This window comes from Mus pahari, chromosome 1 (assembly GCF_900095145.1).
Source record: "Mus pahari chromosome 1, PAHARI_EIJ_v1.1, whole genome shotgun sequence".
NCBI classification, from domain to species: domain Eukaryota; kingdom Metazoa; phylum Chordata; class Mammalia; order Rodentia; family Muridae; genus Mus; species Mus pahari.
In genome coordinates this window covers 70,662,670-70,687,434 of record NC_034590.1, presented here as the reverse complement: position 1 = coordinate 70,687,434, position 24,765 = coordinate 70,662,670, and the positions used below count along the sequence as shown (strand labels likewise).

The 24,765-nt window shown below is 42.4% G+C and overlaps 1 protein-coding gene across 1 annotated transcript; it reads left to right on the top strand.

Moving 5' to 3' along the window:
- The first annotated feature begins 176 nt into the window (after positions 1 to 176).
- On the top strand, positions 177 to 20,649 carry Spcs2 (signal peptidase complex subunit 2). Its single transcript, XM_021203538.2, has 5 exons — positions 177 to 306; positions 10,141 to 10,224; positions 10,709 to 10,869; positions 14,689 to 14,823; positions 19,776 to 20,649. The coding sequence occupies exons 1-5, from the start codon at positions 193 to 195 to the stop codon at positions 19,960 to 19,962; spliced, it is 681 nt and encodes a 226-aa protein (XP_021059197.1). The 5' UTR covers positions 177 to 192; the 3' UTR covers positions 19,963 to 20,649.
- The last annotated feature ends 4,116 nt before the right edge of the window (positions 20,650 to 24,765 follow it).

Here is a 24,765-nt window from a genome sequence, read left to right as displayed (position 1 = left end):
AACGTAGGCGGCAACCGGCGACGGCAGATTCTAACTAACTACAAGTCCCGTCAAGCCCCGCGGCCACTTTCAGCCCTCATCGGCACACCAGACTACGGATCCCGATGGGCTCTACGCTGCCCATCACATGAGCAGCTTCAGCCAATCGGCTTCGGACAAGTCGTATGGGAGGGAGACACGGAGGGAGACAAGATGGCGGCGTCGGCGTCGCAAGGCGGGAGAAGTGGCGGTGGCGGAGGCAGTAGTGGGGCTGGCGGCGGCCCCAGCTGCGGGACAAGCAGCAGCCGCAGTGGTTTGTTGGATAAGGTGAGGAGCTCAGTCCTGGGGACGATCTAGAGCCCGGGGAATGCCCAGGAACTGGTGAGCCCTCCTTCCCATCCCCGCCCCCCTTATTTTCTGCAGCTCCTTGAGCGCTCCTCTGTAGCACACCGACGCACACTTGTAACTTGCCCTCTCTACACGTTGGAGAACAATCCTTCCCTTTAGTCATCTCTTTTCGCAAGTGTTGCTGGTCCCTAATCGCCACCGCAGCTTCTCGTAATTATGGCAATATTGCACCGTAATGATCACGTTTCTATTGTGCTAGGAGGGCCACTCTTGAAAATGCCCATATCATCAACGTGGAAAACGTAACTCCTAAAGAAATGGAAAGAATCGCCTCGAAGTCAGTGTTCCCCAAACCCTTCCACCATCATCCTTGCGTGCTGCTACAGAGCCCAAAGAGTTCCTTGGCCTTTAAAGTTTTAGGCGGTTTTTTTGGTTTCTTTTTTTTTTTTTTTTCATGATATGTCAAATAATGAAATATTCGTATGTTGACTTCTCTTGCTGGTCTGATAGGAAGCCCTAAGATTCTTTGTCCCTCTTGGGTTCCCTGCTTTTCTCTCTCTTCCCCTGCGTGGCCTTTTTCTGTCTGTACCAGCTGACTGCTTTCCACTCTGCCTACACAATTACTAAAAAAAAATTCACGTCCTTGTCCGAAAGGGCTTAAAGGAAAGAGACGGGAGGAACACTGCCCCTGGATTGACCATCTTGTCCCTTGCACAGCAACTTGGAAGAAACAGTTGCCTGAAAAACGGACCTGGCATTAGTTCTGCCACTAGCTCTGTGTCCTAAAGTGTGCCTGCTCTCCCTATCACCTGCCTTATTCTGTAGAAGGGGTTTAGCCCAGCATATCTTCTGGCCCCTTTCCAGGGTTGTCCTTCCCAGCTCATGTGATGAGGGTGAAGATGGTGCTTTAATGTAGTAAACCATTTTCATTGAAATGCTTTCTTACTCCTGCCTAACAGATGGATACCTGCTCATCCCACGTTTCTGTAGCTTCCTACATGGTAGGCAGCACTCCACCACTGACCCACGTCCCCACTTCTCATCTTTTGGAGGGTCCTTAGAGACAAGTTTGAGACGGGGTCTTGCTGTGTAGGTCAAGCTGGCCTGGAACTGGCTTTGTGCAGGATCCAGGGACCAAACTCGATTGTAAGCCTTGAGCCATTTGTCTGGTCCTCAAGTCTGTCTTGAGGAAAGATACACAGAATATGATACGATAGTGCTTCAGATTTCTTAGTAGGCTTACCAGAAGGGGCTAAGTAAATTTAGTGAGAGGTAGGGTTAGGCTGGAGAAAGTTACTTAGGAGTGGGATGTAAAGAGACTAATAAAGTGACTTGAAGGTTATTATATAGTTCAATGAACTAGACACAATAATAGTGTATAGTATATACTATATACTAGTATATAGGATTTCTTAGAAGGGTAAGTTTGAATGCTAGTGTAACATAAAAAGCCCTGAATGACTGCTCATGACTGAACTTGTATTTCTTTACCATATTAAACATTATAGGTATTCTCATTATAGGCTCTTATAAAGATTAAATTATATAATACTGGTAATGTTTGTTTTAAAGGTCTGTATAAAAACAGAATGGCAAGGTGATGAGATCCCCCTGGGATATCAGAAAGGTATCACAAAGGGACATTTGGAAGATTCTTCATTTTGTTTTGTTGATACTGGGCCTTACTGTGTAATCCAGGTTGGTCTTGAAACTAAGGGTCTTTCTGCCTCTGCCTGCCTAATATGCATTCACAGGCATTTTCCACCATATTCAACCACCCTCATATTCAACCATGAAATGAAAGACAGAAGAGTGAAAAAGGTCAAGAGCTGTTTAAGGTCCCTTTTCCTGGAAAACCTCCTTTCTGCTAACTTTGAATCGTTCCCTCTCTGAGTTCCTCTCGCATCTGGTGCACCTATCGGTGCCTGTGTCCTGCCCATTTGAGTGTTTCTGGTTTCCTGTGAGGGTTTCTCTATACGGATTGTTGTAGAGTGAGTGCTTATAGCCCTGAATTTTGCTGAGAAAAATGCCAGCCCAGTCTGAGGAAGAGCTGTAGAGGACGCTGCTTTAAAGTGTCTGGAACTAACTGACTGCTGAGGTGGAGAGCGTGGGGACTTGTCCTGAGTGACAGTGGGTTCGCAATGAGGACATCAGTTGTTCACATGAGGATGCCGCCTTTACAGCCTCTTGACTTTGATCTCTTTCTTTTTTCTTCCAGCCTTTGGGCCTGGAGGAGGGTGTTAGTTCTGTGCCTGTAGTTTCCCTTGCTGTGTGGCTGTGCAGTCCGGGTGTGCGAGTGTGCTCCCTGCTCTACACTGGTGCGAGTGTCTGCTCCTCTGAAACCAACCTTAAGAGTAAAGCAGCACATACTTCCTGATTTTTAAAAATAAGTTTGCAGATCTAATCTTCCATCTTGAAGTGACTTAGTTCACTGCACTAAGTTATTTTTGCCCCAAATCTTTCAGAGCATTTTGTTCTGTGTGGCAGCTATAAAAAGTAGGTGTTTTCCAGTTTGTTCAGGATATTGAAGTTTGGTATGGCATGGTATGTATGTATGTATGTGTATGTATGTATTATAAATTATTATCCAATCCGTTTTAACCTCATTACCTGGATTCTGTCTCATGGTTGGATTCTCAACCTTACTTTAGAACACGTCTTCTGTAGCTTTGTTGAGAACATAGATCTGGGGTCAGACTTGCTTTGAATTCTGGCTCTCTCCTCGCCAGCTGTGTATTCTTGGACCAGTTACCAAATCTCTTTGTAACTCAGTTTCTGCCCTTGTGAAGTGGGGCTAATAACTGTGTGTGTGAGCTTCTCTTATCCTTCCTCCTCTCTGGATTTTGACTGCCTTAAATAAGTATTTTTAGTACATGTGTGAAAACTATCCATATCAGATTTCCTCTGTTTTTAATTAAAACAGTAAATTTCCATATCTCCCAGATCAGAATAAGATGTTGTAGTATTGAGGCCTGACTGTCCATATGTTTCATATATTCTTTCTTACCCATTCATTTTAATAGTGTATTTTTAAAAAATGAAAATAATATTCCAAGTTTTACTGTCCAATGGTTTTTTTTATCATTGGTATATGATTTCAGGAAGGTTTTGTAAATTCTCCCAACCCCATATCCATTAGCAGTCTACCCTAGGCTTTATTCTTAGCTCCAGGCCACCATAAAGCTTTTTATCAGTGAGGAGGCTCAAATGGAGACTCTCATGCTTGTAAGCTAGCAAGAAGTCTAGCTTCTGTCTGAGTGTGTCTGTTGTGGACATTTTATATAAATGAAGTGTAAATGAACTATTGTGACTAGCTTCTTTCATGTAACATGTTTTCAAAGTTCACATGTGTTCTTGTGGTTTGGTGTAGTTGTTTTGAGACAGGGTTTCTCTGTGTAGCCCTGCATTCCTATAACTCACTCTGTAGACCAGGCTGGCCTCAAATTCAGAAATCCTCCTGCCTCTGCCTCCTAAGTGCTAGGATTAAAGGTGTACATCACCATAGCCCAACTAATTCACATGTTTTATAGCATGTATCAAACTTTATTTTACATACTGATAAACCATTTTAAAGTTTCTGTATGTCTGAGTGTGATGTTTGTGACATGGCACTTGGATATAGAGGACACACTCAGGTCTCCTCGCTCTCTGCTTGGACGAGATCATCCTGTTTCCACCTCTCTCCTCACAGGAGCATGGCTGTTACAAATGTTACACGGATGTTCACAACTACGTCCAGTTTCACATGTGGCTTCTGGGACTCCAAACTTAGAGTGTTACACTTGGGTGACCAATGCTTTACCTACTGAAGCCCTCCTTCCGATTGATACTGATGCATCACATTTTATTTTTCCATTTATTGGTTAATATTTATATCATGCACCTTTTGGCTGTGTGACACCTACTCTAAACACAGTTGTCCACTGTGTGGACATTTTCAGTTCTTTGGGCTATGTACCTAGGAGTGGAATTGCTGGGTCATATGATAACTGTTGATATTTTAATTAATTAATTTTTGAAATGTGGTCTCTGTAGCCCAGGCTGGCCTGGACCTGGTGTGGTCTTGCCTCACTCTTCTGAGTGCTAGGATTACAGGCTCCCTTGGTGTGTACTGCTGTAGTTGGCAGTGTGAACCTGGGCGAGCAGAACCTAAAATGTCTATAAAGTCTGATGCAGTGGTCAACTTTATTCAGAGATCAGATGAGACACTGAGAGTTAAGGAGTCACCTGAGTACGTGGTCAGTCACAAGAGCAAGCCTCGTGTGGTTAAAAACAGCTAAGTGTACTCATCCCTTCCCACTATACCTTCGAGGACCACAAAATACATTCCAGGAACGATCCTATGTTCTGAAGAAACTCATGTCACAAGACTCATGTCTTATAATTCCTCAGAAATCTTACACTAGATTGTGTTCTGACACCTTGGTCCTGTGTTCGGCTTTCTGAGAAGCTGTCAAAACTCTTTTGCACGTTAGGGATGCCACTTTACGTTGCCAGAGAACCCAGGAAGTAATTTACAGTGTAGTTACAGTTTCTAAGCTGGTTGCGAGTAGCATTTAAGTGCATGATCTGCCACAACCATAGACTACAGGCTCATCCAACGTCTTGTTTCTCGGGGCTTTTGTTATTTGTGTTTTTGAGAGTCTAACTATGTAATGCTAGTTGGCCTGGAATTCTAGAACTCACTGTGTGAACAGCCTGGTCTTGAACTCAAGTTGATTTGTGTGCCTATGCCTTCCAGAGTGCTAAGACTAAAGACGAGTACCTGCCTTGTTGATTTTAGGCGGGGTCTCCTGTGTTCTAGGTTGGCCTCTAGCCTCCCGAGTGCTGGGATTAGACATGCAGTGTTTGTGTGGTGCTGGGGATTGAACCTAGGGCTTCCTGCGTGCCAGGCAAGCCCTCTCTACCAGGTGAACTATGTCCTGCCTTCTGTTTCCAGCCTTAGCTCTCAGATGGATTGGCACCATTTGTGGGATATTAAAGCTGTAGTGTCCATGGACTGAAGCTCTCTCCACAGAACTGCAGTAATGTAGGCTTCCTGAGTCATGGGGCCAGACTGCTGTTGTAGTCTGGGACCACAGAGAAAGCAATGAGGGGAATTTTTTTTCCTCAGTTTCTCTGGAGTTGCCACTAATGTGCATGTTCATAATTTAATTGACACATGGTAATTTCTAACCTCCAACTAACTCATAAATGCAACCACTAATAAGCACTCGTATACCAGTAATTTCCATTACAGTATTTCTTGGCCCTTAAAAAAAAGCCAACTTGAAATTGAAGGTTCAGTGTGCTAACAGCTGGAATCTTGTCTTGGTGATACCATGGGATTTCAAATTGTATCTAAATTAAGCAACTGCATTTTCAAGATACACATCATTTTCTCCCCAAATTAACATTTTCCCCTTTATTTTTGCACTTGTTACTCCTGATCTTGCTAAATGTGTATTTATGGAAGGTGAGGGTGGATATATACTTAAACCCAAGCAGTCACCACAGCCTCTGAGTATCAGTTTCTTTATTTCCTTATTACTGGTTAGAAAATTCTGGAGTCAAAGGTAAAGTACAGCTATAGAGCTTGAACATCTCAAACCTAGTGTGCACAAAGGAGGATTCATCTTTTTTCCTCCTGTGTTCCTTCTCTTGGGAAATGGCATGATGGTTCAGACCACACATCTAAGAGCCCTAGTTGTGGTAGGTGGAACCCTATCACATCTCTTTGTTCTGTCATGTTACTTCTCACTAGTTTGTTACGAAGTCCATCCAGTTCTACACCATCAGTGCTCACTCCCCATCCCCATCAAAATGCAATTTTGAACATTCACATTCTGCACTTAAAGGCCCTGCCTAACTTATTTGTTATTAGTAGTACTATATAATTATATATTATACATGTCCTGGTATTACCTTTGAGATCATCTGCAGAGTTGACTGAGGTGATTTTCAAAACAAAACCAGCAAACTCCCTTCAAACACATAAAGGTGGTTGATTTCACCCACTTAAAATCTTACCTGCTCGGAACCAGGTTTTCCTTTAGCCTTGTAAGCAGCCCTAGGTTGTGGTTCCTTCACCATGTGCCTTGTTCCTACTACTAACTATCCTGCTTTGGCAACCTTTATCCACTGTCCGAACTGGAGTAGACAAAGGAAGAGAGAGAAACTTTGTAATTCATTTCTAAGTCAGAGTGGGGTCCTCCGTTGATACAGCACTCTCACCCATGGTGTCCGTCTCAGAGTCTTTTGGGTCAGGCTAAGGAACTCTGTGAAGCAGTCCCCTGTGGTCCTCATGTCACCACATAACATGTGCTTGGATTCTTATTAAGTAAGAGAAAGTGCTCTGCCACCGTGCTGTTCTGCAGATGGTCACCTTGCTTAGTGTACCCTGGTGACCAAGAATGTTCTCCTTTGTTGACCCATCCCCAGCCCTTAATGCCAGATGATGTGTGGGGAACAGAGCCTGTAATCTCCAAATAAGTTAATTCTTTAAAAAAGTGACTTCTTATATTGTTTACATATTCTTCAAAATAGAGGTGTATTAAAGAACTTGACTGAGCGTTTGAGAAGTGAGATTCCCAGTGCCGTGCCTGCAGTGAAATGTCTTTGTAAAACTTTCCTCAGTGGAGAATCACAAGTGAAATGAGCCTTCACTGGTCTGTGAAAATCATCAAGTATCCTTTTTCTGTGAACTAGCCATTTTTGTCCTCCAAAATGTGGCCAGGGACAAGCATGTCCTGTTCCTCTGTTGATAGAAAAGTGGTTTCTAGTAGCCGCAGTGACTCCTTTGCGAATAGGAATAGCCATACTGATGAATGGTATAGCTCAGAGTCATGGTCTGATCCAGTTAAGCTATTAAATAATATCAAGTCCCTACTGTGACTGTGTTTTAAAAAATGGCAGGAGAAGCCAGAAAAGTAAATGTATGTGTCAGCAGAGTTCCCAAGATTGGTGACCTGTTAGATAAACCATGAGAGACCCAGCATATAATGCTGCTTATGAGATGGAGTACAGAAGAAACCACGAGGTAGTCTAGAGTTGCTCTGCCACTAGAGCCCCACCAGACATGCCCTGAGTAGGGAGAGTTGGGATTTTTATATCAATGTAGGAAACCGTGTAAGAACCACGTTGCCAGATAGCAGGCAGAGACCAACCTGGAAAGTGTGCCCTCCTAGTTAAGGTGGCAATCCTTAGCAAGACCTACCTTAATTCCTTTCCATGTGGTACCCTTCGTTATAATTTATCCTGTGAGGTCCCATGTTAAACAAACTTTCCTTTGCATTTACCCCTTCCCCACAACAGTGTGTGTGTGTGTGTGTGTGTGTGTGTGTGTGTGTGTGTTGAAGATGATGTTGGGCATCTCTTCAGTTGATCTCCATCTTGCTTGTTGTTGAGACAGTCTTTGTATCCTTGGCTGGCCTGGAACTATGGAAACGAGTCTGGCTTCCTCAAACTTAGAGCTATCTATCTCTGCTCCTGAGCACTGATTAAAGGCATTGCTACCGTGCCTAGCTCTGCCTTACATCTGAGAGAGGATCTCTTACTGAGTTCAGAGCTCACTGATTTTCTCAGCCCCTTGCTTTGTCTTTTTATTCCTCATTGCCCTTTGTTGTTTAGTTTAGGAAGAGCAGGAGGAGAGGGAAGAAGATGCCTGTGTAACAGCAGGGGGATGTGATTTACATAGGTTTGAGATGAGCAGTTTTTGAGAATGATGACCACAAAAATAAACACCTAATGTCAGCTCCTACTTGTCCAGACTTTCTCTGCTATAGCAGAGAGGGCTAAGGCTATTCATGCACACAAAGTAGAATGATGCTCCCTCTCTTCAGAAACCAAATTAAAACCGTCCTTACGGTTTTTGTAACTCACTGGAAGAGTTCCTGTTCTCTCTCTGCTGAAGATTCTGGGCACCAGGCAGTAGAGTTAGAGCTGAAGCTTATTAACATGTTGAGTGCTGATTCTGCATTTCATCCTGAAACTAACCAGGGGATTGCAGAGGCAAGTTTCATTGCTCAGTGTTGTGTATCTGGGGTAGGGGTCTATGAGAATATGTTTTCTTTTCTTCTTCCTCTCTTTGAATGATAAATACAAATTTATCTACAAATTATTTAAGGTTATTTAGAATATATTTGACTGAATGCATATGAGCCAGCTGTTTGGATTAAAAAAAAAAAGGCTGTCCTTTTTAGTTCAGTACATAATTTTTTAAAGTAGGTGTCATGTTTGATTAGTAGGTTGGCAGGTTGAGCGAATCAATATTACAAAATACTTCCATGAATAATTAAAAATTTTGTTTTTCTAAGACACTGATGGGAAAAGATTTGATTTATAATGGCTTTAAATATAACTAATTTAGGGGCTGGAGAGATGGCTCAGTGGTTAGGAATGTTTGCTGTTCTGACAGAATATTCAAGTTGTGTTCCAGCACTGTATCAAGTGACTCCCAACTACCTGTGACTTCAGTTCTAGGGGACCTGGGGCAGGATATGTGTGCAAATATACACACATATACACATGCTCAGATACATGCATGCAAGCACATAAATACACACAGTTTTTACACATACATTCCTAGCATTTCACTAATATTATTTTCCTCTCAACAGACTTCATGTTTCCTTATTTGTATATTAGTGTAAAGAATCACAGCTTTTTGGTTTGGTTTTGTTTTGTTTTTCCTCGAGACAGGGATTCTCTGTATAGCCCTGGCTGTCCTGGAACTCACTTTGTAGACCAGGCTGGCCTCGAACTTAGAAATCTGCCTGCCTCTGCCTCCCGAGAGCTGGGATTAAAGGCATGCACCACCACACCCAGCAAATCACAGCTTTATAAAAAGGTTTATAAGATAGAAATATTTTCTATCCTTTTTTTTTTTAATTCTTGTTTTCTTCTTCTTCTTCTTCTTTTTTTTTTTTTTTTTTTTTTTCTTCTTTTTTTTTTTTTTTTTTTTTTTTTTTTTAAAGATTTCTTTATTCTTATATCTAAGTACACTGTGGCTGTCTTTAGACACACCAGAAGAGGGCACCAGATCACATTAGGGATGGTTGGAGACACCATGTGGTTGCTGGGGTTTGAACTCAACCTTCAGAAGAGCAGTCAGTGCTCTTACCTGCTGAGCCAGTAGTTTCCTGTCTTTCAATGGAAGGATCCATTCTTCAAGCCGAATGAATTTGAATTGAATTACCTGTTAGTGGTCTAACCCAGGGCCTCATGCATACCAGGCAAGCACTGCCTCTGAGCTTCGTGCTACCCCTGGTTCCCAACCAGAGTTGTTGGTTATTATATTCTGTCACAGCAACAGAAAGCAAATTGGGATACTTGTTTTATAATAGAAAAATTAATATTTTTAACAGATTGTACTGAGTTTGCTGTCTTAAAGTTACAATATGCTAATAAAGTATACAAATTGTTCACAATGTTTTAAAGAAGACTTTTCCTCTTTGTTAGTGTCCATGAATTCCTTTATCTGTATTTTATGAAATTTGTGCTTATAAAATGTTAGGATGAACAAAGACAGTATTGGGTTGTTTTTGTTGTTGTTGTTGTTGTTTTCTTCTGTATTCATCTGTGGGTAAAAGCGGGCAGGATACGTGAGCTCACATAGCACATGCATGTATGCTGGTTCTAGGCTTGTAGGATTTGAGGTTTCTGCATGGAGACTTGCACCGTCCATGTGAGAGTCCATACACCCGTCTGAGTAGTGCTTACTTATCCTTCCTGTCAGAAGACAGAGGATGATGCTCACGCACCCTGAAGAAAGTAGCTCATTCTGCTGTTAGGTGCCGTAGTTTTTGTTGTACAACTTTTCTGTTTGTTTTGCAGTGGAAGATTGATGATAAGCCTGTAAAAATTGATAAGTGGGATGGATCAGCTGTGAAGAACTCTCTGGATGATTCTGCCAAAAAGGTACTTCTTGTGAGAACACGAGAGCACGCCTTCAGCCTGAGGATAGGTCTCCTCTTTCTTCTCTTACTTGGAATGACCATAGTTTTCAAAGTTAGAAAATGAGCCAACAGGGGCTTCTAAAATTACCACAGAATAAGTAGGAGGAAATGGGTTATAACATGAATATTGGGTTAACAAGAAAATTGGTAACTCATTGTTCTGAGATTAATTAGCTTAGAGCACAGAGCCTTGGAAAGGCAACATTCATCTATGGTGAGCCCATTTGCAAAGAGAAAAACCGTCAGCTGTATCCTTTGGGAGAAGTTGAGAAATTAAAAACTAAGGACTTGGTAAGTCCCCCCGCCCCCGGGGAGTAGTCTTCAATGCTAGTTGAAGAGAACTGTGCTCATCCCCACAGTTCGTGACATGACTTTAGGTGCAAACCAGTAAACGCAAGCCATAGGAAGAAAGCGTCGCTCTGACTTTGTACCCTGCTTCTCACTAGGTACTCCTGGAAAAGTACAAGTATGTGGAGAACTTTGGTCTTATTGACGGCCGCCTCGCCATCTGTACCATCTCCTGCTTTTTTGCCATTGTGGCTTTGATTTGGGATTACATGCATCCCTTTCCAGAGTCCAAGCCAGTTTTGGCTTTGTGCGTCATATCATATCCTTTTTAATGCTATGGTTTGCTTTTTAGTAACAGTTCAGAAATATCTGCCATTAAGTTATCTTTGCTTTTGAAATATAAAAGCTTTGATTTTAGAGCTTGCTAATGTTAGAATTAACATAAAATTGTGCCTATAAATTCATGTTACATCAACGATAGTTTGTATTAAATAAGGTTACTTTATCTGTATGCACTTAGTTATTAATCAATAGGAACACCAAAACTCCTGTCACACAGTGGTAGTGAGACCCAGCTCTTTTAACCTGTTAGACTTTTCTGTTAGACGGGGTTGCTTTAATCCATTTATTCTAGACTGTTAGTAGAGGAGCTTTGGATTATAGAAATTCAAATCTGCTTCCTCTTTTTCTTTGAAGCGAAAGAGCTAGCCAGGGAGGCCCTGAGCATGAGCCTTGGGTTTGGCCCTGTGTTTCGGTGAAATTGAGACTCCTGGGGCTATACAACATGACTTTGAAATCCAAGGTGTTTTGTAATCTTGTGCTAGAGGAAAAAGAATGTAAGTAATACCCATTCAGAATTGCAAAAATGAATGGGACTCTGGGCATGGTCGCATACACTTGTGATTCCAGCTCTCAGAGGGCTGTGTCAGGATTAATGAATTTCAGGCCAGCTAGGGCTACCTGGCAAAACCTTGTGTCATTTAAAAACTGGAAAGAAAAAAAGAGGACAGGAAGATGATCTAGTTTTTAAGATGTTTGCTACACAGCACAGAGACCTGGGCTTAGAACCCCAGCACCCACATAAAAAGTTGGTCATAGCAGCACAGGTTTGTAATCCTGATGCTGAGACGATGAAGGCAAGGAAGGACCCCAGGGCCGTCGAGCCAGCCAGACTTCCTGAGTCAGTGAGCTCCAGGGTGCTTCAGTGGGTGGTGTAGAAGGTTAGGTGGAGAGTGGTATAGAAAGACAGTGTCAACCCCTGGCTTATATACACACATACATACATGTACATACAGGTGAACATATACACATGCATATACCCCACACAACTGTAAAAGAAAAAAATTAGGTGGGAAATTATAGTATATTTGATATATAATATAGACAATCCCCAAATTCAAGAGTTTGGCTTAAGATTTCTCTTCTTTAAAATGGTATGAAAGAATATTCATATAACCATTGTGGTTTTCAATATAGAACTCAATAAATTACATCAGATAGCATGCTATTATGTATTAGGCTTTTATTAGATGGATTTGCCCAATTGCTAGCTGATGTAAATGTTCTGAGCACATTCAAGGTAGGCTAGGCTAATTAATCTATAGTGTTAGTAAGGAGAGGCAAAATTCAACTTACAATAGGATTTATTAATTATGAATTAAAAAATGCATCTAATACTTTAATTCATAGTTACAAAATCCTATTGTAAGTTGAATTTTGCCTCTCCTTTTTATGATAAACATTATTTCTTAAGATATACAGTGCAAAGAACTTTTATTATATCTTATTTACAAAATTTATATGCATTTGTAGTAATGATTTCCTTGTAGTCCCCCAATCCTGTTTCCTGTCCCTTAGTTTATCTGTTTATAACTGTTTTATACTATAACTTAAAAAATACAATGGCTGGGCGTGGCGCCGCATGCCTTTAATCCCAGCACCTGGGAGGCAGAGGCAGGCGGATTTCTTGAGTTCGAGGCCAGCCTGGTCTACAGAGTGAGTTCCAGGACAGCCAGGGCTACACAGAGAAACCCTGTCTCGAAAAACCAAAAAAGAAAAAAAAAAAAAAAATGCATTTGGGGGGGGTGTCTGTCAAGATGGCTCTGAAGGTGAAGGCATCTGCTGGTATCCAGAGTGAGGGGAGAGAACCTACTTCTGCACATACCTTGGTGTACTTTCCTGCATATATTGCATCAAATAAATACATGTAAAATCTAAAAAAGTACAACTATAAATTCACACTGCTCTGTAGAACTGTACCACTAATTATATATAAAGTCATTACCTTCCTGAGGTTGGAGAGAGTGCAGTAGTTAAGAATTCTTGGTGTACTTGCAGTAGACTGGAGTTTTATTCCCAGAACCCATGTCAGGTGGCATCCAGCTATCTGGAATACAGCTCCAGGGGACCTGACACACACTTTGGGCTTCCACAGGTACTCACACTAATGTATACCTACCTTACATGGACACACACACATATACACTCTCAGAGCCATCTTAACAAAGCACCTGATTAAAAAGTTTTGTACAAGTAGATGGTTCCTGGCTTGTCCAAACATACTCTGTAAACAGTTTTATACAAGTAGATGGCTCCGGGCTTGTCCACGCATACTCTGTGACTCTTCAGTCGGATTACTTACCCTAGTCTCAAGTTTTCACTGTTGAAGCAGTCTAAGAGAATAGACCATAAGTTCTAGAGAACTTATTCTCAAAACAATGACAGCAACCTTATACACACAATCTCCAAAACTACTTTGATAGTGTTTCAGTTATATTTGTATAAAGCAAATCATGGTCCTAAGTTCATGTTCTATATATAGTGCTAGTGACTACTGTTTAAATAACTGCTGTGTGCTACATGGTTATATATAGAAACCCCATGACAATTCTTGTTTGTTTGAGACAGAATCTCAGTACACTAGCCTTAAACTTGCAGTAGTCCTGACTTAGCCTCCCAAGTATTGCCATTATAGGTGTGGACCACTGTACCTGGCTTCATGACAATTCTAAAAGTTCAGTGTTCTCCTCACTGTAGACATGAGGATAGCTGAGGAAGAAATGTATTAAATGCTGAGATGCAAATCTAAGACTCTTAACTCCAAGGTCCATGTCCTTTGCACTGTATTTCTGCCTCTTTAGTTGATAACATTTGACACTCCACACAACATGTTAGCAGTTTATCTTAGAGTTAACAAGTGTAACGTGTCTGTGTGCACACACGTTGTACGTCAGGCATAATTGCTCTCACAGAAGACTAATCTGAAGCCACTCCTGACAGTGGCTCAATACAGTCAAATCCACTGTGGTAGATATTTTGGGGATGGGGTTGTTTGTTTTTCGAGACAGGGTTTCTCTGTGTAGCCCTGACTATCCTGGATCTCACTTTGTAGACCAGGCTGGCCTCAAAATTAGAGATCCATCTGCCTCTGCTTTCAAAGTGCTGGGATTAAAGTCACGTGATACCATGCCCAGCGCTGGGATTAAAGTCACGTGACACCATGCCCAGCTTTTCTTTCTTTCCTTTATTTTGAAATTTATTTTTAATATTGAAAAACAATTTTTACGTGTATGAGTATTTTGCCTGCATGTATGCCTGTGTACCACATTCAAGCCTGGTGCCCAAGGAAATCAGAAGAGGGTATAAGATCTCTTAGAACTGGAGCTATAGATGGTAGTTAGCTGCTGTATGGGTGGTAGGATTCAAAACCAGACTCCCTGCAAGAGCAGCCAGTGTTCTGAATTGTTGAGCTCTCAGCTCTCTCTCCAGCCTCTGGTCCGTCTTTTTTTTTTTTTTTTTTTTAATTGAGAAATAAGCACAAGTTATAACAAAGTCTTAAAAAACTAGACAATGTTCTATTCTTAGACCTAATGTCCTTTAATACAAAAGATGAGAAAGCCCGTTTGTCCTGTGCTGTTTTGTCTCCTTTTTAAGGTGTCTAGAGAACTAACCAGAGAGAGCCTTGCTTTTGTTAGGTATATAAATACAAGGGTAAAGAGTAAGTAACCAAGTTTTCAGTGCTTTAGTGGTAAGATAAAAATTATTTAGGACGGTCAAGAAAATTTTTGTGGCTCTTGTTTGTCATTTGTTGTTACTTGTGTTTGCATATTTGTGTATTTTCCCTTAACGTTGTTGGAACCTATTTTGTGATGATGGGCATTCTGACCATTTACACCTCATATAAAGAGAAGAGCATCTTTCTTGTGGCCCACAGAAAAGACCCCACAGGGATGGATCCTGATGATATTTGGCAGCTGTCCTCCAGCCTCAAAAGGTAATGCCCATCCTTAGTTCTTAGAGATGCTTAAGGACTGGTGTTGTGTTTGCTCTGGGCATTGTCATGATTCCCAGTGTACTGTGTCTGCTCTATGCAGAGCATAATGCTAGTCATGTAACATGAGAGGGGACGAATGAGCTAGGCAGTTTTCCTAGCATAGCAGTTCTGAATTTCTTTATAGTTTATACTTTGGAAGAAGGTCAAAGGTTGGTGGAAGGATGAATCTGAGGTTAAGAGTGCTTCCGTTCTTATAGAGGGCCTGGGTTGGATTCTAGCATCCGCAGTAGCTCACAACTAACTGTAACTTGAGTTCCAGGGGATCCAACATCCTCTTCTGGTTTTTGTTTTTGTTTTGTTTTGTTTTGTTTTGTTTAAGGGGGGGTGAAGGGGATGTCTTTTGTCTTTTACATGTATGTTATATACAAGCTCATGCAGGTAAACACATAAACACATAAAGTAAATCTTTTTAAAATAGATCCAAGTTACGAGGTTAGTTATCTTTAAGGATCTGTATTTACCATCTGTGTCTTCTGACTTCATTCTGAATGTGTTCAAGCACCTCTGGAGTGGTGCTCTGTACAACACTCCAGTCTTCGTACAACACTCCAGTCTTCCTGAACTGTGGTAGTACACATGTGTGTTCATTGGTACCCAGACCTGAGTCCATGTTCCAGTGTGTTTGTTTCTAATTCATGGCTTTTGATAAAGTGTAAAGTGGAGCTTATTGAGTTAAGAAAACAAAAAACAAACAAACAAACAAAAACCCCTCAATAGAATTGTCAGGAACATAAAATGTCAAATGTCAATTACTATAGCAAATGCAGATGCAGCGTTTCTTGTATCTTAGGCATTAGCCTCTTTCTACTGCTTTGATAAAACACCAAGACCAAGACATCTTACAGAAGGAAGGGTTTATTTGGGCTGTGTTTCCATTGCCATCAGAGGAGGGAGGTGTGGCAAAAGGCATAATGGTGGCTGGAGGAGCAAGCTGAGAGTTCACTGAGCTACTAACACAAAACAGCAAAACTAGAAACGGTGCAAGTTTTAAACTCTAAGAGCCCATCCTTAGTGACATATTTTATCCAACAAGACCATGTCTCCTAAGCCACCTCAAATAGTGCCACCAACTGGAGACGTGAGTGTTCAGATGCATATGCTGTGAAGGGCATTCTTACTCAGACCACCACAGGTAATATGCTGAACTCATTACCTCATGACACATAGGGACATGGTCCTAAAGGTCAAATAGGCTGAGCTCAGGGGAGTAGAGTAAGAATTCTAGGCTAAATTGTACACAGATTTCAGGCTCCTAGTCATTAACTAAAAATACATGATACACATTCTGGCATATACGGGCCACCACATCATCATCTCATTGCCGGTAAGTAGCTTCAGAGCCTGCCCCTTTCTGGCAGTTGGTAGGGTAGGAAGAAGAAGAGACTGACAGCTGAGTTCTGCTGTCTCCTGTCAGGCCCTTACTGTTCTTCGGCCTCAACCATTAGAGAAGTCTACGTCTTACCAGGCCACTAAAACAGAGTTGGATAGTTCTAGAATCCAACAGCATTGATTTCATTATTTTCATCCAGCTTGTTTTATTGTTATTGTGTGTATTAATGTGTGTGTGTGTGAGAGAGAGAGACAGAGAGAGGGGGGGGGGGGGAAGGAGGGGGGGGGAGGGGCAGGCTGTATGCACATGTGTCATGGTCTATACAAGTGTGGAGGTCAGAGGCTGCTTTTTGGGAGTCAGTCTCTTCTCCTGCGGATCCGAGGACTGACTGGCAGCACTGTCATCTCATCTGCCTTGTGGTTAGAGCTTTGTTGGGAATAGCTTACCTACCGTCCCATTCACCTGTGTGGTTTCATTGACCCCTAGTGTATATACAGTTGTGCCTATGAGCACAGTCATAGACCATTTTCTTCACTCCAAAATGGAACCCGAGTCCCCAGTACTTATCCCCTGATTGCTCGTTTATTGTGACCCGACTGTTCCCCTCCGCTCTCCGTGGGAGTGTCTCTTTTATGGACACTCATGTGCATAGGAGACAGTGGCGTCTTTTACTTAGCATAATGCTTTTCTGTTTCTACTTGAAATCCTTTTACCGTTTATCTGGGTTTTGAGACTCTTGTGTAAGTGTATAATATTTGTTGCTGCTCTCCACCCCTGCTCCTTCCCCAGCATCTCCCAGACACCTCTGCATAGTCCCCTCTCAACTTCATATTCTCTTTTTTTTTTTTTTGGTTTTTCGAGACAGGGTTTCTCTGTATAGCCCTGGCTGTCCTGGAACTCACTTTGTAGACCAGGCTAGCCCACTGAGTCCAGCCAGTGCTGCCTGCTGCCTGGGCTCCCCACTGGAGCTTGGGCAGCCAAGGAGGCCACAGCCCTGAAAACAGCAAACTCTGTGCTAGCAGCCATTACTTGAGGCTAGCAGTGGGCTTCATGAGCCCTCCATCTGTGCTGCCATATTGACTGGCTTGGTCATGCACGGGCTGTGTATAGGCAGCTGCAGATGCTGTAAGTCCATGAGTCCAGAAGATACTATTTCCCAACAAAGTCTATAAGGTTTTCAGAGTTCACCTCTGTTGTAGCATATGTCAATACTTTGATGCTTAATGTGATTGAGTGATATAGTCCATTGCACAGATCTACTATATTCTGTTAACCTCTTTTCAGTTGGCAGACCTTGGAATTATTTCTACTTTTTGGATTTTATGAATAATAGGGCCTACATATTCATATGGATCTGTTTTCATTTCTCTTGGTAAGGTGCCTAGAAGACGAATTCCTGGGTCATGTGGTTACTTTAATTGGTTGAATTGACAGTCTGTTTTTCTATGTTTTTCCAGAAGTGTGTGAAAGTCTGCTTTTCTATGTTCCTTGCCAGTGTTTACCAGCTGCCGTACTATTGGTAGGCACGAGTTGCTAGTTTTCTCCCCTCATGGTGGTATAGGACAGTGCTTGACGCTGCTGTCCTACAGCTGCCTGACTGTGTGCTGTGAAGTGGCAGTGGACGTTGCAGACTGTTGGCTGACATGCTCAGACTTTGCCCAGTCTCTCACTCAGGCAGAGGAGCCTTTGAGTTGCTCTTCTGCAGTCTAAACCTGCCCGGCATGAGTGTGTCAGAAAGCGTCTGGTATTGGAGCTGAGAGGTGGTTCATGGTTGAGAGAACTGGCTCTTCTTCCAGAGGGCCTGGTTTTGGTTCTCAGCACTCACATGGTAGCTCACCGTCCAGCCCCAGGGATGCTGGTGCCGTCATTGGCCTCCACAGGCACCTGGCACACAAATAGTACATAGACATATGTGCAGATAGAACAACCACACATAAGAGATTAAAAATAAATGAAAAAAAGTTGTGTGAATGATTGAAGTGAACCAAGCCTTAGCTATAGCTGTGGCCTCCAAGGTATTGTTGGCCACCTACAAAATCTCCCATAGCTTATTCTTTTTTTTTTTTTTTTAAAGATTTATTTATTCATTATATGTAAGCACACTGTAGCTGTCTTCAGACACTCCAGAAGAGGGNGTCAGATCTTGTTACGGATGGTTATGAGCCACCATGTGGTTGCTGGGATTTGAACTCCGGACCTTCGGAAGAGTAGTCGGGTGTTCTTACCCACTGAGCCATCTCACCAGCCCCAATAGCTTATTCTTCATCTGAACACTTCTTGTTTTTCTTTTTCTTTTTTTCTTTTTCTTTTTCTTTTTCTTTTTCTTTTTCTTTTTCTTTTTCTTTGAGACAGGGTTTCTCTATGTAGCCCTGGCTGTCATGGAACTCACTTTGCAGACCAGGCTGGCCTCGAACTCAGAAATCCACCTGTCTCTGCCTCCCAAGTGCTGGGATTAAAGGCATGTGCCACCACTGTCTGGCTTGTTTTTCTTTCATTGTGAAAGAATTCTTTCATTCTGCCTATAACCAGAAGACACAAGTTGCCGATAGAATGATCTCCAAATCTACATTTTTATCCTAGACCTTTTCTCGGAACTGTAGCTATATCCTGCTTCCTGTCTGATACTAGACCTAGTGGGCATCTCAGAGTTAACATGTCCAAAGGTCACCTCTGTTCCCCATTTCTCTGCCTGCTCCTCCCCGAGTTTTCCTCTCTGGGTAAGTGGCAGTTTCATTGCTAACAAGTCCAGATTGTGTGTACTCCAGCGTTCCTCTAGTCTGCCAGCTCTGATGGTACTAACTCTCACTCGTGTGGACCCTGGGAGTTTCTCTCCCTGCTTGAAGTCATGGCCAGCGAAGCAGGAGAAGCAAGTGATCTGTAAACTGTTCAGAAGAAAGGCTAAGTTCTGAGGTCAGATTAGTCCTTATGTGTGTGGCATGTATTCCACATGCGTGTGCAGATACACCCTCCTCTGCTGGCCTCACCTCAGGGCCTCTGTACTTTCTGGTCCCTCCACATGCAGTACTTTTCTTGGATAGCCTGGTGTTCTCATCTTCATTCAGGTTCAGCAGTTAAACCAAGGAAGGGAAGGTAAATCGGCATTTGTAAGGAGACATCAGAGTTGGTGTCTTCAGGGCAGTTAGGAGACCTGTGAGTGGGGTCAGTTGGTCGGTCTGTGTCTGTCTGTCTGTCTGTCTGTCTCTCTCTCTCACACACACACACACACATACACACACACACACACACACACATTCTCGGTGAGAGTATGTGGTGGGGTAGCCCCTATGTCAGCATTGCCTAGCTTATCTCTACCTTTCAGAAACACTTGCTGAGGAATTGTTACTGCTTGAGTCCGTTTGTTAACGTTAGCACTCAAAGTGGTGCATTTATTGGGCATTTCTTATGTGTGCTCTCATTGGCCCTTCACCCTCAGCTCCCTGCGTCCCTTCTGCTGCTTCCCTCAGTACCCCTGTTCTACTATCATGTGTTCCATTACCCTAAGAGCTCCCCAGTTCCCCAGTTGGTTTGGTTTTTGATTTGTTCTCTTTGTCCTGATGCTTAGGTTTGATGACAAATACACCCTGAAGTTGACCTTCATCAGTGGGAGGACAAAGCAGCAGCGGGAAGCCGAGTTCACCAAGTCCATTGCTAAGTTCTTTGACCACAGCGGGACATTGGTCATGGATGCATATGAACCTGAAATATCCAGGCTCCATGACAGTCTCGCCACAGAAAGAAAAATAAAATAGCCAATTCTAAAAGCTCTTCTGCTGGATCATACGAGTTACTGGTGGGTAGGGGAGGAGACAGAAAGCTTAAGCTTGGTCAAGTAAGAAATGTTAAAGATGCCCCTGTTAATCCACCCTGGATGAATAGAATTTCTTAGTTCAGATATGCAGAGTTGTACCTTTGATGGCTGTAGACTTGGTCTGCTGAGTGGTTTTCTGTTGTTTTCCGTAAGCAATTTTGTAAAAGCTAAGCATACTTTTTCCTTTGTGCTTAATAGTACTTTATACAGTCTAGCTTTGTGCCATGCAGCGTGTGAATGCTCAGTTCTTAAGAACTAACCTTGTTGGGCACAGCAGTCTTCACCCGAATCCCAGCACTTCCCAGGCTGAGGAGGGGGAATGAGTTTGAGGCCATCCTGGGCTGAAGAGCCTGGCCCTGTCTTGGGGAGTGGGTATTGTTAACTTGTTGCTGACTTTGTGTTGACCCCTCCATCAGCAACTATTTCCTTAAATCCAGGATACAACTTGTTAAAAGTATGACAGCTTTCCTTTACACACCATTTTTGTGGGTGTATATATATATTTGACTTGGGGAGAATTATTTTTTACAAAAATACAAAATAGCTTTTTAATTTGTTTAAAATAGACCTGCCTGTTACTTTTTGTGCTCTTAACCAATTAAAGAAGCCCATGGCATTTTTAGTTTTATATTCTCTGTTTTCCACTCGTATGTTCCTGTTGATTTGTTTGTGCCCTTTATTAACTGCCATTTTCTAAAATTTTTTTCAATAAATGCAAGACGATGTGAAAATGTGGAGTACTCGTCTCGAAAGAAGGAGCAGCGCTCAGCACGCGCTCTGCTCGGGGGGAGCCCCTTCCAGGCTGGCTCGCTGTCTGCGGGCCCTTGAGAACCCGGAGCCAGGGACTTAGGTCTAGTGGTAGTAGTGACGCTTAGCTCTGGGCACATCACATGCACTGACTCCCTGAAGCTCACCCACAGCAGTCCTAAGGCAGGTACTGTTGTCCTCACACAGGAGGAAGCTAAGGCCTGAAAGTTGACAGGCCACCACCAGATGTTATGTTCCTGCGGAGACAAAAAAAATTTCTCAACTTGGTCAGAGAACTGGGCAGTTTCGGGAGTCTAATTCTAAGTCTAGTACCCCAAATTATATTCCCTATATGAAAGCATCCAGAGAGCATCCGGAATGTTGTCCTGTCTAGCACTACACAGTGAGACCACGCTGGCCACATGTTGAAGGCTTGGATTCTGTAAGCCTATAAGCCTTCCTATAATCCTTCGCTAAGTCAGTTCCTTGAGCTTCTAATGCTGCCCCCACCCCTTCTTGTAAAAGCAACAGTGCAGCACTGAGAAGGTGGCTCATTTAATACAGTGCTGGCGTGCAAGCATGGGATCCCGTGTTTGGCATGTGAAGAGAAGCCGGGTGGTACAGTTGTAATCCCTCTGCTGGCAACATGGATACAGGGTGGTCTCTTGCATGCTGGCCAGCCAGCCTCAAAGCCAGGGCTGGGGAGAGATGACTGGGAGGGTGAAACGCTTGCTGTGTAAGCAGCGGTGTTTGAGTTTGGATCCCCAGAACCCACCTGGAAGCCATGCATGGTGAAGCATGTCTAACCCTTGTGCTGGGGAATGAAGACAAGGCAGAGGCTTGGGTCTCGATGGCAGCCTGTCTGACTGGATTAGCAAGCTCTGGTACAGTAAAAGCCCCGGTCTCAGAAGTCAGGCTGCATAGAAATGGAAGACCTGGGGCTGGAGAGATGGCTCAGTGGGTAAGAGCACCCGACTGCTCTTCCGAAGGTCCGGAATTCAAATCCCAGCAACCACATGGTGGCTCATAACCATCCGTAACAAGATCTGACTCCCTCTTCTGAAGTGTCTGAAGACAGCTACAGTGTACTTAAATATAATAAATAAATCTTTTTTTTAAAAAAAAAAAAGAAATGGAAGACCTGTGCTGTCCACCACTGGCCTCCACAGGTGCATAGACTGACACTCCAGGTCGTCATCTGCCCTCTGTGTGGGCACACAGGCACGTACACACGGGAAAGATTCAAGTTCAGTGACCCACTTAAAGGTTTTGAAAGTGATCAGATAATGACACTGGCACAGGGACAGTCATTACTGTTAGGGAGGTCAGTGCTAGGAGAGGAGGCCGTGGTTAACTGCACACCTGCTCTACCCTTGGCTTTATGTCTATACAAATATATCCTTGGCTTTGGGTTTGTACTTGTTAGGCAAATGTTCTAACACTGAACACTGTTCCCCCAGCTCTCTAAACACATTTATATATGCCCCGCCTTTAAACACCCCAACTATGCTGACACATTCTTCTCCTTTGTTTCAAGATGGGATTCTCAGTATGTTGCCAAGACTGGTCTTAAACTCATGCACACAAATGATCCTCCTGCCTCTTGGCATTGTAGCAGCTAGTACCATATGCACATGCCATTGTGGCTTTTAAATTTGTTTTTATAGTGTATTTTATAGCTACTCTCCATAGGCAAACTATGTTTTAATTATAATATCACTTAATGGTTTTAATTTAACTTCCCTTATCAATAGATAATAGATTAATAGGTGATGTTTTTCTCTCTAGTTTTTCAGTATCTCAGAAGGAGAAAAAAATAGATTCTTTGGTTGTTAGAGTCAAGAGACTTGATTTTCCATAGCTTTATTTTAATATGTAAGCTTGAGCAAACTGCATTCCTTCTCTAGGTTAAGTCACTTCATTAAGAGGGTTAGAAAATATCCCCTTGAAATTAAACATAAAACATCTCTCATTATAAAGTGTGTGCATACTGTAACCTTTAAAAATGTAGGTTCCGGTAAATCCACTTAAAGACTTGGACTGCAGCCAGTTTAAGCAGTTTAGATGTGTTGAAGACTCAGTTAACACCCCCTCAACCCCCCAATCAGCCAGAGACACACAGATCAGGAACACTCCTCAGGCTCCACCAGCACTTACTGTGAGGCTGCAGAGCCCCTCCTGAGAACTGGCTGTTGACCCACTCATGTGGGATGCTTGTTCACTGCATCTGTTGTGGATGCTGCGTAGCTGCTTCTGACCCTCCAGGTCTGCAGTGCCCTTTCAACAGAGTTTGTAAACCTAACAATAAAGCTGCCATGTGGGCGGTGCACATCTGAAATCCCAGCACCAGGGAGACAGGAAGATGGCTGTGGCCAGCCCGGTCTATGTGGCATGTTACAGGTCAGCCAGGGCTACATGCTGAGACTGTCTCAAAACTGGACCTGGCATTCTGGTGGTGTCTGTGACCACCTTATCCAAATGTTTTGAATTCTTGTGTAAATGCCTGGTAGGAAGGGAGGGTCTAAGTTGTGAGAAGTAAGTTCAAGGTGAGGTCTTGGAGAAACAAGAACAACCTAAGCCCTAAATCAGTAGTTGGAAAGAAATAAGAACAGGCTAGGGGAAAAAAATTACATAGAAATGTAAAAAAAAGGGAAAAAATCAGTGAAAAGGTAGACAGCACCATAGTCAGCAATGAAATTGAGAAACTCAGCATGTGCCTTAAGAGCTTATGCGACCTATGTAGGCATGGATGACCTCTCAAAATTAAGCCAAGATAAGATGAGCATTTAAAGAGATCTATAACAAGCAATGAGATTGAAACAGTAACAATATCTCCCAGCTAAAACAGTCCAGTCTCACAATGGGTTCACTACTGAAAGCTTCCCAATACTTAAAAAAATAAAAATAAAAATAACACCAACACTTCTCAGACTGGTCCATAAATAGGAAAGGAAGGGAAAGCATGTACCAAACTCTTGACATGAAACCAGTATTGTTCTGGTGACCCAGGTATAATCACAAAAAAATTGTAAACCAATCTCACTGATGGACATATATGCAAAAGTTATTAAAATACTTGCAAACCAAATTCAAGAACACATCAAAAGGCCACTTACCATCAGAAGTCTTCAATCCAAAGATGCAGTAATGATTCAACATGCACACCAGTATAAGGATCCAAGAACAGCAATCACAGTGTCATCTAAGTAGATGATCAAAAGGCTTTTGATAAAATCCAGCGTTCTTTCATGGCAAAAATCCCCAAAGAGACGAGTAGAAAGAACATAACTAAATATAATGTCTACCTGTGACAAAGCTGTATTCATTATTACACTAAATGGGAAACTGCATTTCTACTAAAATCAGCAATAGACACGTATGGTCTCTTTCCCTACACGTATGGAATAGACTGCTTGAAATCTTAGCTGGAGCAACATGACAAAATAAAAGGGACACAAATAGGAAAGGGAAAAGTAGATAAGATTTCATATACAGAAGAATCTGAAGAAAACTTAGCTTCCTGAAAAGAGGCATACAAAATTACCATATAAAAAGTTAAAAGCATTGTGCCTATCAACAAGCTTGCTAAGAAAGAAAACAGGAAAACAATTTCATTCACAGCTGTTCTTTCTGACCCTGCCCACACACACCTGGGAAAGCCTTAGGGATAAGCCTAACCAAACAAGTGAAAGACCTTTACAATGAAGAAAACATTGAAGAAAGAAATTGAAGACCTATGCTTACAGATTATAACAGTGAATATTGTGAAATCATTATACTTTACAAGAAACTCAAAGATTTGATGCAGTCCCCATCAAAATTTCATGTCATTTTCACAGAAAAAAAAAAATCCTAAAATGTATGCGGAAACATGGAACACTTTGGATAATCAAAGCAGTGCTGAGAAAAAAAGAAAAAAAAAAATGCCGATTTCAAGTTCTACCACAGAGCCATAGTAACAGAACACATCCCTGGCACAGAATCGCACAGACCAGTG